Consider the following 14,722-nt stretch of genomic DNA (forward strand, 5'->3'; position numbering starts at 1 on the left):
GCAAGCCAAGGGGTGGCGCACGCAGGAAAGCAGCCGAGTTGCTGCAGACTAGAACGGGCGACGACGACCGGGCCAACCAATCAAGTTGGCGATGGCGCCCCGTCGACCCCATGGAAACCTCGAGACAGCCATGTTTACCAGCCATCCGCCGAGTAAGGAAAGTTTTGAGAGATATATAAACGTGCTGGTATGGCCGCGTAACTCTCTCTTTCTCTCTCTCCCTATACATCACCAGTACAAAGCATAATCGTTTCCTCGCAAACATCTCTGTCGCTTTTTCTCTCGCTCACCTCGACTACCTAATACCAATAAATATCGGTCGTTACCCATCACGGTACTTTTAATCACAACACCACCAAAAAACAACACTATCAAGATGCGCGCTTCCACCTTCTTCGCCGCTCCCCTCGTGGCCATGGCCGCTGCTCAGAGTGCCTCTACCAACGAGACCGTAAGTGTTTCTCATATTCTTAACCTCACAACCGCAAATATCTAATAATTTCGCAGTCCGTCCTCAGCACCATCCCCATCTCCTCCAGCGTCCCTTACACCAACGGTTTCACCTCTTTCCTCACCCAGACAAACTCGCTTGGTGTCGTGACCGGTCAGCCTCTGCCCGCAACCTCCGTCGGTGTCGCTGCAACCAACGCTGCTGTCTCATCCATCGCTGTCCAGCTCATCCCCGCTGGTATCGCACCCGGCACCGTCACCACCCTCATCTACGGCAACGTGACCGCCGGTAACGCCACCTCCATCGTCGTCACCATTGGCACTTCCACCACTCAGGTCCTGAGTGCCGCCGTCGTCGCAGCCACTGGTTCAGGCTCTTCCGCCAGCGGATCAGGCGCCGCCGCCTCAGGCTCATCAGGTTCTTCCGCCTCTGGCTCCAGCGGATCCTCATCTCGTGGTTCCTCCAGTACTGCTTCTCGCTCTTCGGGCTCCAGCGCTTCTGCTTCTGGCTCCGGTGCCGCTGCTTCTTCTACCGGAGCTGCTGGTAATGTCAAGGTTGGCGCTGGCGCTCTCATCGCCGCCGGTGCTTTCTTTGCCGCTTTCATGTAAAGTGGTGGGTTGCTTGACTGATTGTAACAAACACTTTTTTTCCTTTTTCTTCTTCTTTTCACGCCGACAATAAAGTTACGTTAACGTTAATGCTGGGAATACGGTATGGGATGGGATGCATGGGAGTTTTTGCTTTCCAAAAATGTAATCACACAAGAGAAAAGGGCATAGCAGCTTGCATGCATGCATTTGGGAGTCAAGATTATTAGTTGGGGGGTTTATGATATGCTATGGCAGTCCTTCTGTGACTGGTATGGCAGACAGGGTCTGTAGTAAACAAAAGAAAAATAACTACTCTTTCAAACTTCAAAAAAACATTGTGCTCTTGCCCGTGCCCTTGTCGTGTCCTTTCTCATCATTCTCATCCATGTTCTCGATCTTCTCATCCTTCTCATCCTTCTCATCCTTCTCATCCTTCTCGTAGCTCGTTCCTTGATAGTCTTCCATGTCTCGTTCATCCGGCACAGTTCAACTGACCAACCGGTTGCGTGACGCCTGCGCTACACACGCGTCCTTGATTGAAAGTCATCCGATACCGCGGACTCAACGCATGCAACAACCCATGCTTTCCCAAAACTCCTGCTCATCCGACAAACACAGCTACCACAATGTACAGCCCAATTAGAAACGAGGAGGTCTGTTCTGGAAGCCCGACTGCTGAGGACGTGCAGGAAGCTTGTGTCCCACTGCAGGAGAAGCCTTTACCGACGACGAAGTTCCAGCATTGTTTGAGGATATAGACGTGTTCGGTATTGAGCCAGCAGGCTTGAGAGCACTGCGAGCCGCATCGATGCTGTAAAGTGGGTTTCTACCAGTCGTAGAGATTGGTGGTGGGCGAGAAGGGACGGATCTGGGTGTAGGTGGGGCAGGACGGGTATCAGAAGCATTTGTGGATGCAGATGAGCCCGAGCGAACAGTAGTATCACGTTTGGTTGCAGGTGTGCCGGGACGGGCATCAGAAGGGGGTCTTGATGAGAGTGCCGAACGGACATCAGCAGCAGCTTTTGGTGTAGGTGGACCCGAGCGAGCACCAGCAAGAGGTTTAGGTGTAGGTCGATCCGAACGAGCATCAGTGGCAGGTCTGAGCGCAGGGTCTCTGGGACGAGCAGCCAAATCAGATCTGGGTGCAGGTGGTGCTGAATGACCGTCGGCATCAGCTCTGATTGGCAGCGGTGTCTTGCTCTTGTTGTTTATCTGCGAAACACCATCAGACTGCAACGAATCTCTTCTAGGCAATCGAAGTTGAGGAGTCTTGACCATCGAGACCGAAGACTGTGCGTTCTGGGAGGTAGTCTCGGCTGGGGCTGGCTTTGGTGCAGCTTGGAAGTTCGAGGTAGGTCGTTCATTCCAACGGCAAGCTGGATAGAACGGGTGCTTTGATGATTTGTCTTTAGCCAAGCCTTTGGCAATCTCCTGCAGCTTGACTGAATGGTCCATCGATAGACGTTTTGCCATCTGGAAGGTGGTGGGCTGGGCCGTGACGGCTTGTTGAGTCGTAGTGGTTTGACGAGTCTCAGCAGCCCTCTGAGCCGTAGCGGTCTGTTGGATGCTTGTTGATGGCTTACGAGCAGTCTTTGGTGAGATAGTATCAGACGAGCTACTGTTAAGGCGGCCGGGACGGCTCAGAAGGCTTTTGCCCAGGTCAGTAGGATCTCCTGAACAGGTCGAAGAACCAACGCGCGCCTTCTTGGAAGACAATTCGGCTTCAACGCTTTGCATGCGCTTTCTGCTGCTAACACCGCGCTCAGGGATGAACAAGGTCTCAGAATCACTTTCCCCAGCAGCGTTATGCTGAGGTGAGTCAAGATCAGTTCTCTGGCGACCGCGGGCAGATTGACGCTCAGCAACGCTATCTCTAGCCTTCAAGCGAGCAACATGGTATTGAATCGATTGAGGGCTATGAAGCTCCAACAGGAGCTCCTCCAAGTGAGCCACATACTGTTTGACACCTTGAAGACCGACTGACAAGGTCTGGAATGCGCTATCCATGTCTCCGAGGGTTTGCTGCTGGCCAGGGCTAAAAGGCGAGGCATGATTGGAGGTCAGAGGATCTCCAGGCTGACGTGGACGACGGAGTTGAGGAACTCGCGCATTAGTGTCTTTGTCACTCGAGATGGCAGTGCGCTTTCCGTTGGCGCTATAAATCGATTCAGACAAGACAGACCACGCAGGAAAGTGAACAGTTGCTTACTTCGAGCGTGACGACATGATAAGGAATGCTGCTTATCAATGTCCGTTATGATACGCCACTTGGCGATGTTGTTGGCGATGTTACGATTTCGGGACGTTGAGATGTCGAGTGGCTTCGTCGTAACAAACAGCTGAGAGGCGTGATTTGTCGAATCCTAGAATTCGACTTACGCACACGCCAGCGTGCGCCGCGAAGATTATCCTCACCAAGATTGACATGGATGCGACACGGTGCAAAACTTTTGATTGAAGCAATTATTTATCTGTGGTGTTCGCGCTCTTGCGCCTTGAACATCCCTGGTAGACAGCAGCTTCCTCCATATTTGACGTGTCCTCCTCGCCCAAACCTTCCTTCCTTTTTGCTTTGGGGTGGTTGCACCTTGATCAATTCATCGAAAAGCAAGATGCTCATATTGATCTGTAGGTAGTTGTCCATCAGAAGCAGTGGTCGCTGACCCAAGCCCAGACGAGACTTTCAAGATCATGCTAACAAGTTGGCTGTCTAGGCGGAACCCTTGTCGCCGACCTTCAGAATGACACAGACCTCAGATTCATCAACATGAGCCATCTTGGCGACCTGCTTGATGACATTGCCTAGAGCGGTGTTCTGAGGAACGGTGGCTCCAAGACGGCTGCCGCTAGAAACCTCCATAAAGATTTCCTGCTCAGCGTCAGGGGCAGCCACATCATTCATACTAGTATTGCCACCAGCATGGATGTGATCAGCGAAAGCACGGATAAGCTCTCGGCCCTTGGCAGTGTCATTCATGTCGAGCAACATGGACAAGTACTCATGGCGACCGTAACGACGAGTGGTGGTGGATTCGGTGCTCATCTGTCGAACCCAGTCAGTAAGCATGAAGTTTGAGATACCATGATCAAAACTTACTTCCTTCGACGAAGCAACCTCGGTGGACTCGGTCTTGACCTTGGCTTGCTGCTGATGCGCGGGGTGAGCAGCCTTAGGAGTGGGTGGGTCGGGAACGACTTCAGGTGCAGCCGTCTGCTGGAGGGGCTTGGGCTGAGGGGACGACTGTTCAACCTTGACGGCAGCAGGTATGCCCCACTCTTGAGTCTCGGCGACTGGAGAGGACTGGACAATAGCAGGAGTGCCCCAATCCTGGGCCGAGGAACCCAGAGTGGCCTGGATGGAAGACTGCTCAATATCCATCTCTACTTGCTCAGGCTCAGACTGTTCAACGTCAACGATCTGGGCATCCTGAACCTCGACCCAAGTTTCAGGCTCGGGCTTCGCCTGCTGGACATCGACCCATACATCCTTGGCAGGCGTGGTAGCCTTAGAAGCGACCGAGACTTGAACAGGCGAACTGGAGTCGACACTGGTGGCCGGGACACTCGAGCGAGCCTTTTGAGCGTGAGGGCCCAGCTTTGAGTGAGGGCCAGCGCGACGCTTGGGAGAAGGTGCGGCACTGTGGTCACTCAAAATATGAGTGATAGGAGTTTCCGGCTTGGTGGCAACGATGGGAGTGTTGACGGGGACCAGAGGAGTTTGAGGAGTCTGTCCCTTCAAAGCGCGGTGAGGAGGGGCCCTCTTAGCAGGAGTGATGGGAGGGGCCATGGTAGAGGTGATGGGCAAGGCAGAAGAGGGAGCCATGCTGGAGGAGACAATCATGGTGGAAGGAGGAGTGAATGGCTTTGCTGAGGCCGAGAAGATCGAGTTGACGCGTGGGTGGGACTAAGAGGCAGGAAGTCCAAGGTCAGTTGAGTTCGAGTGAATTTTGGAAAAGTACTTACAGGATCATTGAGAGGGCTGCCGTCAGTGCTTGTTGCTGCCGAAACATCGTGCATCTCGACATCGCCGGGGAAAGGCACAGATGTAGGTGTAGGGTGCAGACTGGCGGAGTACTGCGAGGATGCCAGACTCGAGTTCCTAGCGTTGGCCTGCATTGCCATCATTCTCTTCTGAGCAAAGGTGAGTTGTCCGCCGTGGGAAGCCATGATGGACGGGATGAGGAGTGGGTTGAGATGCTGTGGAAGAAGGTAAGTTAAATGTTGACGGGTGACAATCAACTCGCGCTTGCTGCGACGATGCGGTCCAAGCAATGCACGGGGTGAAAGAGACGGCGATGGAGCAAGCTCACGCAGTTTGCGAAGGTTATTGACGAAAGAGGAAGGTACGCTCTTGCTACCGAGCTCAAACTAAGTGAGTAAGGACGATATTGACGACTGAGGCCGAGGTGTGATGAAGGTTATAGTCACTACAAGGACAAGATCCGAGACCACGAAAGGTAGATGTGTGTTAGGGACCCGGAAAGACCTTGAAGATGTCCAGCAACTTCTGACCAAAGAGGCAGGAGCATGCTTGGTCAATTACGCGGGATTTGGACCACCCTCACCTGCCTCTCCATCTATTCCTTCATGTTTCCTTTCAGGAGCGCGACAAGGAGCTTGATGATCACCATGTTGGCTTCTTACCATCCAAGCATTCTTACCGTTCTGTGTGAGGCCTGCTGCAACCAATTCAGTCACGGATCACGCCCCCGAGGTTTCCCAACCCAGGCTGTCCACATGACTCCTCAGAGGGCAAGCATATAGCTAATATTAGGAGCGCATCGCGATATCCAACGACGCGACATCGAAGCCTCCCGGACCGGTGTCAAGCAATGATCGTTGTGCAGCAATAGTAGCTCTACATTTAACCACAAGTCCGGACGAAGAAGACGCGTTCCTTTGGGCCAATTGTTTCAAAGACAAGGGTGGGATGAAAGAGGTGAGGTTGAAGCCAAAAGGCATGTCTCCGCAAAACAGCAAACCGATGACGGCATGATGCATGCGCCTCTGGAAAATACTCCGATACTTGAGCACCCACTCAACATTGGCAAACCTATCCAACTTTGTATAGGTACTTGCTGCACGTCTCGGCAGCTTTCTAGAAATATGGCTGGAAACAACTCGACCGATATCCTGATTGTGAGGCTTCGCGAAACATTGCATAGGTGCAAGGTCCATCTAACAACCATTTCCAGGCCGGCGCGTTTGCTGCTTTCACGGTCGATCTTCTTGTCTACCCTCTTGATACACTCAAGACTAGATTTCAATCGCCTGATTACAACCGATTGTATCTCGACAAAGCCACCAATGCTGTCAACAAGCAAGTCCTCTTTCGAGGTCTATACCAAGGCGTTGGCAGTGTCATCATAGCCACTCTACCCTCTTGTATGCAGTACGCCTCAATCGACGAATGCAGTCAATCTGACTATATCTAGCAGGAGCATTCTTCACCACCTACGAGGGCGTCAAGTCCACATTCACCAGATACAACCCCACCTTCTCCGGCTCCTCACCATTACTACCACAACCTCTCATCCACTCCGCCGCATCCTCGATAGCAGAACTGGTCTCTTGCGCCATCCTCACACCCGCCGAAGTGATCAAGCAAAATGCACAAATGGTCGATACAGCAAAAGGCGACAAAGCCAACGCGACACTCCAGACAATCGCAAAGTTCAGATCAAACCCACTGGCATTATGGAGAGGATACACCGCCCTGGCAGGCCGTAATCTGCCCTTCACAGCATTGCAGTTCCCTATATTTGAAAAACTCAAGGAAGGAATCAAAAAGCATAGAGAAGATAGAGGAACGAGGACGAATACTCTACTGGAGAACGGTCTGATCACAGCCGCCAGTGCAGGATCAGCGGGTGCTTTCGCCGCTGTCGTGACCACCCCAGTCGATGTGGTCAAGACACGCATCATGTTAGCAGCAGCCTCCAGCGCAGCCGAAGACCAAGGAAACAATGCCAAATCAAAGTCTAGCGGCCCAGTCGACGCAATGGGTCGCTCAGTCCAAAGCAATGGAGCAGGTCTAAAAGGCGCAATCCAAAACAGCAAAGAAGGTCTCAAAGACGCCATCCAAAATGTCGCGAAACCTGTGTCGAGAAAAGGAAGCATACAAATTGCAAGAGAGATCATCGCCGATCAAGGTGTTGTCAAAGGACTCTTCCGTGGTGGTGCTTTGAGAGCGGTCTGGACATTGATAGGATCTGGTCTTTACCTCGGTGTCTACGAGAGCGGTCGCGTTTACTTGGCACAAAGGAGAGGTGAGGACATTGATGACGAAGATATATGATAGAGCTATAGAGATAATGTATATACGACCATACAGATAGAGCAAGTCCAAATCTACTCAACTGCATGTACTGTAGGTATCTGAAGACATCGCGAGTCTTTGACGTACGCAGCGAAACCAACTCGCCCACAGGTGCCAACGAGTGTTTGCTTGCTTCCAACGTCAATCTTCGCGGTCGCGTCTCCTCCAAATATGTAGATCTCCATCGCGCGTGTAATTGTAGCGGTGCACGATTTGTGCCATGTTAGAGATATACTCCACTGGAAGCTAGGTAAGTAGAGCTTCTCTACGAGAGAGTTTATCAAGGTCAAGAACATCGTGCATCCCGGCAGTCTGGATGGACTATGTCGCGGTCGGCGGAGATGGCCGAAAGTGATCAGTTACAGAATACGGAGATACTATACGCGCACGTCACTGTCTTCTTCGTTATGGATTTTACATTGTGTACTATCGCTTCGTGCATTGAATCTATGAGTATTTTTTTTGGCTGACTATATGATACCGTAACTTCTAAATCAAGCTTTGATATTTGTCTAGACCACTTGTTTGAGCAGCTTGTTGTTGTTGTGTCTGTTGTTGTAGTGCCTGTCTCTGTTGCTGTTGTGGTTGCATGACTGGCATTGAGAACGCTGAATACGAGTTTGAGCTCACTGGTGTTTGTGATGTGGAGGCAGGAGGTGGAGGTATTGTGAATGAGGACGTTCTTTGCGTTGGTGGAGGGAGAATGCCGCCATTCATTGGTCGCTGCTGAGATGACCACGTAGAAGAGCTTGGCGGCATGGTGGCTGCGGTCCAGTTGATCGAGGATGAGTTGTTGCTGGGGACCGTGGGGTTGAGAGGCGGTGATGTGAAGCTCGAGTTTAGACTGGAAGGTTGACGTGTCGTAGGCTGCAGTGGCGCATTGTAGGGCGATGCAGGTGTGAGAGCGGCAAACGAGCTGTTGAGGTTTTGACTTTGATCTGGCGTGACTGTCCTCTGATTGGCGGAAGCTTGCAAAGAACTAAGTGAGTTATTTTGACGTGGTGGTTGTGATGGCGCAGCACTCGACCATGATGTGAAGTTTGAACCTGCGGGTGACGGAGAGATGGTAGCCGAGAATTGTGACGAAGCAGGTTTGGCAGCTGGTGGGCCCCAGTCGTTCATGATGTCTGGAGTAGCATTGCCCTTCCTACCACTAACCAAGCTTGCAAAGTCGACATCACCTCCATTGGTGTTTGTGCTAGTTTGGAACGCAGTTGGCTGTTTGGCCCCTGATCTTGTCGAGCCTCCACCATTGCTTGAAGAGAGCTCTTGGAGTTTGCGCGTATGTTCTCGTTCGATCCGGGATGAGAGTGATTTGATCAAAGTCATGAATTCTTGGAATTGTTCAAGGTCCAGAAGTGGACCAAGACTGAAACTCCAGAGAATAGGCAAGGCTTCCATGGCGAGGAAGTCAGAATCAACAACTTGACCAATCTGTCTGAATACCTTGAGTGCAGCCATCATAACACCAGGCTCTTTGGTCTTGATACCCTTCATCATTGGCACAACCTTTTCTTGGATAGTATACTTGTCGAGCACCTGGCTGCTGCTGAGCTTAGAAGAGTCTTGAGAGATGCTGACACCATCAAGCCCGTCACTGATGGAGTCTTTCTCAGCCGTACCACCACACAAGGTGTAGAAGGCTTCAAGACCGCGAATCTTGATGCCAAGAGAGTTTGTGTGCGCGAAGACACCTGCGATCACTGGGAACAACTCATTCTTGATGGTACTGTAATCTAGTGCAGGCAATACGGCGGGTAAGGTCGAGAGAGCAGCGTCAACGACAGCATGAGTTGGAGAGCTCAGACCCAGAGCGATGATTGGGAGGATGTCTATAGTAGTTAGCATATTGTACCGAGTTTGGCATCAATTGTCCACTGAGCTCACCATCTCTAAACTCTTTGCCAGAACAGTTGTCCGCCACGACCTTCATGTTCTCAAGCACAATCATCAGACCGGCCTCCTTAGTAGGGTCTCGCTCGGCAGTGGTCTTTGCATTTCCCTGAGTGAGGAAAATGTCTCTCAATCTTGGGATGACCTTGTCAGTAAACGCACGTTTACCCGACGGTGAAGCTTTGATGATAGCAAAGACGTTCAGTAAAATGGGAGCCAGCAATTCGCGGTCTTTCATCTCCTCAAGTAGAGCAGGTAGCAGTTTTCGTTCGAGAACAGACTTGGGGAACTGTGGCATAATTTTGGCAAGCCCTCGCATGAATTGAGCTTTCTCAGTGGGCGTCTTGGCCGGCAAGTCATCTAAGAAGCGGATAGTAGATACTAGGATGTTGTCAAAGTATTGAGCTTGTTGAAACTCCATGGCGTTGAGACGTTGTGCTGGACGACGGGTAATTAAGCGTGGTAAAAGCTCAGACGAGAGGTTCTTGGGCAGTGGTACAGAGGATAGGTAGTTGTTGGTCTGATTAGGCACGGAAGAGGATGATGAAAAGGTTCGACGATAAGCTGAAAGACTCTCGTGTGTCTCGATAGGACTGCGATGCGGTGAGTTGTAGAGGGCGATGATGAGAAGACCCAGGGAGAACATGTCGGCTGAGGGGTTGATGTTGTTGTCGATGACAAAATCAGGAGAAGTATAGTCGAGATTGAGCTGAACTGTTGGCGGAAGTCGAGGATCGTGATTCAGCACTTCGGATAGTGATAAAGACGGAGAAGATGCAGAGTCAGAGAACGGAGTCGAGAAAGCCAGTCCCGAAATCTTCCAGTCTGATTTTGCATTGACGAATATGGCCTCCGGTGTCAAGTTGGCGTGTACCAGTTTGGCACTTTGATGAAGAAACTCCAGCCCCTTTGCGATTTGCAGGAGACCCTTTTGTATTTCCAACTCGTCCAATTCGAGTTCACGAATCTCATCTTGGCCATCGTTTCCTCGGACAACATAACGGCTGTTTCTACCAGCGCCTCTCCCAGCTCTTTCTTGCTCGTCCTTCTCTGCCAATAGTGCAGCCAGCGAGACTGTGACCTGTTCTGTCGCAAACATAAGACCACCGCTGCGGGTCTCTTCAATAGGCTCGGCTAGTTCCAGGACGCTAGGATGCCTCAGACGTGCCAGAGAGCTTGCCTCCTTTTTCAAGCGATCGATGACCTCCTCTTGAGCTCGCTTGACCGACGATGAATTACCGCGACCACCCCCAAGGGAACTGGCTGAAGGCTCGAGGGATTTTTTGTCGAAGATGAAGACCGAGGCGGCCTTGCCTGTCGACTTCTTCTTGGCATCGAATATTTTCCATGGTCCAGACGTCGAGCTAGGTTGGGGAGCAATGCTGTAGTTGGATCCAATGTTGGACGTGAATGACTTGAGCGCTGACAAAAACATGGCGACTGTTGGAGGGAGATTCAGGGTTCCATAGGAAAGTGGTTGATGAGGGTGAAGGCTCAAAAGCGAGACGCGACAGGGAAGGAGCGAACAGCTTGACAGCAAGGCAGGAGCAGGAACAGGAGGGCAATTCGATATATACGATGACAATACGCAAGGAAGCCTCGCACCTATTTCAGGGTTCAGGAGGCCCGAGCTCTGTATAAGGATACGGCTCCGATGACGGCGCCGATGGATGTCCGGTCACTCTCCCGCGCCCTTGCCCGCATGCCGTCAGGACCGGGGAAATTATCTTGACTCATTGCGATTGGATAGGTATAACTCTGTCTCTGTTGCCCTTCGTTCCTTCCTCATACCCACAATGCTGTCTTCTTGCGGATTTCGGTCAACACGGGCGGCGTCCCGTAGCTTCCGCCTGGTCAATGGCTCCCAAACGCGATGCTACGCCATGGCCGCACACGACGTGTCGAACCCCAAGTTGACGACGATTGACAACTCCAAATTGACCATCACCAAGACGACGACTCCCAAGGAATTGATCCCCAATGATGAGCTGGTCTTTGGCAAGCACTTCACCGACCACATGCTCTCTCTCGAGTGGACGGCGACCGACGGCTGGCAGGCTCCTCGCATCACTCCCTACCAGAACCTCTCGCTCGACCCGGCCACCTGCGTCTTCCACTACGCCTTTGAGTGCTTCGAGGGTATGAAGGCATACAAGGATGAGAAGGGCAACATTCGTCTGTTCCGTCCCGACAAGAACATGGCCCGCTTGAACAGATCATCATCCCGCATTGCTCTACCCAAGTTCGATCAGAAGGCCATGATTGATCTCATCTCTCAGTTTGTCAAGACCGATGAGCGCTTCATTCCTGCGTGAGTTGGTAGCAACCTACTGTCAACGTCTACTCCTGACTAACACCCGTGAAGTGCCCGTGGCTACTCCCTCTACCTTCGTCCTACCATGATCGGCACACAACGCACTCTCGGTGTTGGCCCGCCAGGCTCTGCCCTTCTCTACGTCATCGCCTCTCCCGTCGGTCCTTACTATCCTACTGGCTTCAAGGCCGTCTCATTAGAAGCAACCACATACGCTGTTCGTGCATGGCCCGGTGGTGTCGGAAACAGCAAGCTCGGTGCAAACTACGCTCCCTGCATCGTTCCTCAGATGGAAGCCGCCTCTCGTGGCTTCCACCAGAACTTGTGGTTGTTCGAGGAGGGTGGTGAAGAGTGGGTCACTGAGGTCGGAACCATGAACTTGTTTGCTGCCATCGTCAACAAGGACGGTAAGAAGGAGTTGATGACCGCTCCCCTTGATGGAACCATCCTTGAGGGTGTTACCCGCGACTCTATCCTCGAGCTTGCCCGTGAGCGTCTTGTTCCCGAGGGCTGGGAGGTCAACGAGCGTAGATTCTCTGTGAGAGAGCTTGCCGAGGCTGACAAGGAGGGACGCATGCTCGAAGTCTTTGGTGCTGGTACCGCTGCTGTTGTCAGTCCTGTTCGCAACATTGGCTGGAAGAACTCGATGATCAACTGTGGTCTCGAGGCCGACAAGGAGGCTGGCCCCATCGCCCAGCGTATGAAGGACTGGATCGAAGGCATCCAATACGGTGACGAGACTCACCCCTGGAGTCTTCAGATTTAAGCTGGCAACAACATCCAACTCTAGTTGATATGCCGGATATTCCTGACAATATTGCAGGCTGCAAGAAGCAGCAGGAGACGGCACAAGTTGCTGCGTAGAGCTCGGCGCCGAACCGCAAGTGTCAAAATGTCCCACCAGCCTCGAGGAAATCTTGATATGATCGAAGGTCCATCTGAGAGCATCATTAACCAAAGGTTGGCAACCGCGTATCGATGCTGGAAGGCCCTCAATTACCCTCTGGAGGTTCGTTTAATTCTCTGTTCATATAGCCCTCTGCCTTTCACCCCAATAAATCGTCCCTGCATTTCTCGTCTTCTTCCTTGTGTCTGATTCACGTCCCCGTAAAAAGGAAACTCCCGTTGGAAGTTCATGGAGTCGTAGAGACATGTCCCAGGCCTGTCCTCGAATGTGAGGGCTCCAAGCTGCGAGGAACGAACAAAAGTGAAGCAGCTCATGTGACTATCGCCAGATCAGGTGTTATTGTTGGTGCTCTTGACGAGACGAGGTGGTCAAGGCGCCTTGATTGAATGGATTCGGATTGTTTGGTGTTTGTCTTATAGACCGAATTTCTGCGCTGTCTCAATTGCTTGATCACAACACTTTTGCACTACACTTTTCGAAACACAACATTACCTCTCACTTCACCTCATCGGCGAATCATGTCCATCGACGAATCACGTCGCACGATGGGCCGGGGTGTCTACAGCACTATGAGTCGCTCGCGCTCATGGTCCGGTCCGGATGCCAGTGACATGCGCCGCCACTGGGCCAACCACTCAGACTCGGACTTCTACGCCAACCAGTCAATCACGTCGTCATTCGAATCTCTTGACGATATGGAGGCTGTTTCCATCAACGATGGTGTCGAGTCCTGGGGTATGCAGCCTGGCTGGCATGGTCATGGTGTAAGTCAAGTCTATCTGCACTAGTGACTCAACTGCGCATAACTAATCTTGCGCAACAGTTCCGTCCCAGAGTCTACAACTGCACCAATGCCGTTGATTCTGACATCGTCGTCCGCTTTGGCGGTCGTCGCTTCGAATTCTATTCCGTGAAGGCCACCCTCAGCGAGAAGTCTGGCTTCTTCAGACGCGCATTCGATGGCGCTTTCCCTGTGAGTCGCCATTGCATTTCCTGTCATCGTCCAACCCGATCTTTCCCTTCATCCTCTGCCATGTTCTCCTTGCTGCTCCTCTCTTGTCGGTCTGGCTCAATTACTAACATATTGACCTCCAGATCGCCACCGCTGATGTGGTCGACCTTGGCGATGAAGACAACCGCAGACATGTTTATGCTATGCTCCGTTTCCTCCACGGAACCCCCTACACCACCATCCATGCACGCGAATCGATGGGCCTCGACTTCCATCTCGACATGTACATGTTGGGCGAGCAGTACGACATCCCTTCCCTCCGCAGGGCTGCTGCTCAGAACTTCTTCCTCGAAGCCACCCCACTCGCAGACAAAGCCTATTTCCCTATGGCCTTGCAGAAGATTCTTGGACCCGATGCCCCTGTCATGGCCGATCCTTACCTTCAGGAACTCACCATCAAGATGTGCACCGAGCAGATCGAGACCCTGATCGCTAACCAAACCTTCAAGGACATGGCTCTTGACGGTGAACTGATGGATGGCTCCGTTCTCGTCGCCATGTTCTTCGCTGTTGGCGAACGCGTCAGAACTCTTTCAGGAGGTGATCTCTGGCTGTCAAAGGAAGAGCGCTTCGTCAACGCTCAGGCTGAGCTGATCGCCGCTGAAGCCGCCATGGGCCCCACTCCAAGATCGTTTTTGGCTAGACAGATCCGCGCTCAGAGAGCTCAGAACGCTGCTGCCAGAAACATCGTCATCGGAATGCCTCAGCCTACCATCCATCCTTTCCCTGCTGCTCTGACCTCGCACCCTCCTCACATCGTCTATCTGCCTGCCGTCAAGAAGAAGAAGACCGGTATCACCAGCCTGTAAGTACCACTAGTCAACCTACACCCATGGTCTACTGACATAGTCACAGTGTTCGTCAAGAGCTCTCTTCCATCAAGAAGAAGCTGCTCGCACGCTTGACTTGAACCAACTCAACTGTCTTCAAAGCTTCATCTTCCAATCAACGTGTCTCTCAATCTTCAGAGCACCAGACGTTTTCCAGCAATTGCTGCTATGGCAAAGGCGCTTGAACCTCTTGCGTCAGCTATTGAAGTTGGTCGAACAGGGCATCAGAAGGCGATTGGCTCCTCAGAGACGAATCAGAGTTTGAAGAAAGAAAGGAGGAAATCTCGTTGGGCGAGGAAATCGGAGGCAAGGGACGAAAATCTTGTCGTCGTTGGACGTTCAGTGAAGGATTGGGAAACAAGGTTGATTTGTTTTCGACGACCCTTGAGGTCACGTTAAAGAGAGA

The 14,722-nt window shown here is 52.0% G+C and overlaps 8 protein-coding genes across 8 annotated transcripts; 5 read left to right on the forward strand and 3 right to left on the reverse strand.

Moving 5' to 3' along the window:
- Positions 1–363: 363 nt before the first annotated feature.
- On the forward strand, positions 364–1,367 carry M438DRAFT_366447 (uncharacterized protein). Its single transcript, XM_029907877.1, has 2 exons — positions 364–451; positions 508–1,367. Exons 1-2 carry the CDS (start codon positions 377–379, stop codon positions 1,057–1,059), a joined length of 627 nt encoding a protein of 208 aa, XP_029759243.1. The 5' UTR covers positions 364–376; the 3' UTR covers positions 1,060–1,367.
- A 12-nt stretch (positions 1,368–1,379) lies between these two features.
- On the reverse strand, positions 1,380–2,345 carry M438DRAFT_346709 (uncharacterized protein). The gene has a single exon (XM_029905741.1). The coding sequence runs from the start codon at positions 2,317–2,319 to the stop codon at positions 1,681–1,683; it is 639 nt and encodes a 212-aa protein (XP_029759244.1). The 5' UTR covers positions 2,320–2,345; the 3' UTR covers positions 1,380–1,680.
- Positions 2,346–3,751: 1,406 nt separating this feature from the next.
- Positions 3,752–5,208, reverse strand: M438DRAFT_321292 (uncharacterized protein; the record flags this gene model as incomplete). The annotated part of the gene is made up of 3 exons (XM_029902912.1): positions 3,752–4,079; positions 4,167–4,945; positions 5,005–5,208. 3 exons carry the CDS (start codon positions 5,206–5,208, stop codon positions 3,752–3,754), a joined length of 1,311 nt encoding a protein of 436 aa, XP_029759245.1.
- Positions 5,209–5,450: 242 nt separating this feature from the next.
- On the forward strand, positions 5,451–5,919 carry M438DRAFT_40697 (uncharacterized protein). Its single transcript, XM_029909875.1, has one exon. It carries the CDS (start codon positions 5,569–5,571, stop codon positions 5,803–5,805), a length of 237 nt encoding a protein of 78 aa, XP_029759246.1. The 5' UTR covers positions 5,451–5,568; the 3' UTR covers positions 5,806–5,919.
- Positions 5,920–6,101: 182 nt separating this feature from the next.
- On the forward strand, positions 6,102–7,449 carry M438DRAFT_366450 (mitochondrial carrier). The gene is made up of 3 exons (XM_029907878.1): positions 6,102–6,180; positions 6,237–6,426; positions 6,477–7,449. The coding sequence occupies exons 1-3, from the start codon at positions 6,148–6,150 to the stop codon at positions 7,337–7,339; spliced, it is 1,086 nt and encodes a 361-aa protein (XP_029759247.1). The 5' UTR covers positions 6,102–6,147; the 3' UTR covers positions 7,340–7,449.
- Positions 7,450–7,744: 295 nt separating this feature from the next.
- On the reverse strand, positions 7,745–10,837 carry M438DRAFT_406679 (kinase-like protein). The gene is made up of 2 exons (XM_029909861.1): positions 9,248–10,837; positions 7,745–9,192 (listed from the first exon to the last, which is right to left on the reverse strand). Exons 1-2 carry the CDS (start codon positions 10,686–10,688, stop codon positions 7,850–7,852), a joined length of 2,784 nt encoding a protein of 927 aa, XP_029759248.1. The 5' UTR covers positions 10,689–10,837; the 3' UTR covers positions 7,745–7,849.
- Positions 10,838–10,948: 111 nt separating this feature from the next.
- Positions 10,949–12,628, forward strand: M438DRAFT_321303 (branched-chain-amino-acid aminotransferase). The gene is made up of 2 exons (XM_029902913.1): positions 10,949–11,564; positions 11,619–12,628. The coding sequence occupies exons 1-2, from the start codon at positions 11,050–11,052 to the stop codon at positions 12,331–12,333; spliced, it is 1,230 nt and encodes a 409-aa protein (XP_029759249.1). The 5' UTR covers positions 10,949–11,049; the 3' UTR covers positions 12,334–12,628.
- A 541-nt stretch (positions 12,629–13,169) lies between these two features.
- Positions 13,170–14,295, forward strand: M438DRAFT_276506 (uncharacterized protein; the record flags this gene model as incomplete). Its single annotated transcript, XM_029900860.1, has 3 exons — positions 13,170–13,238; positions 13,298–13,447; positions 13,570–14,295. The coding sequence occupies 3 exons, from the start codon at positions 13,170–13,172 to the stop codon at positions 14,293–14,295; spliced, it is 945 nt and encodes a 314-aa protein (XP_029759250.1).
- Between the last annotated feature and the right edge of the window lie 427 nt (positions 14,296–14,722).

Source organism: Aureobasidium pullulans (genome assembly GCF_000721785.1).
Source record: "Aureobasidium pullulans EXF-150 unplaced genomic scaffold scaffold_12, whole genome shotgun sequence".
In the NCBI taxonomy this organism is placed as follows: domain Eukaryota; kingdom Fungi; phylum Ascomycota; class Dothideomycetes; order Dothideales; family Saccotheciaceae; genus Aureobasidium; species Aureobasidium pullulans.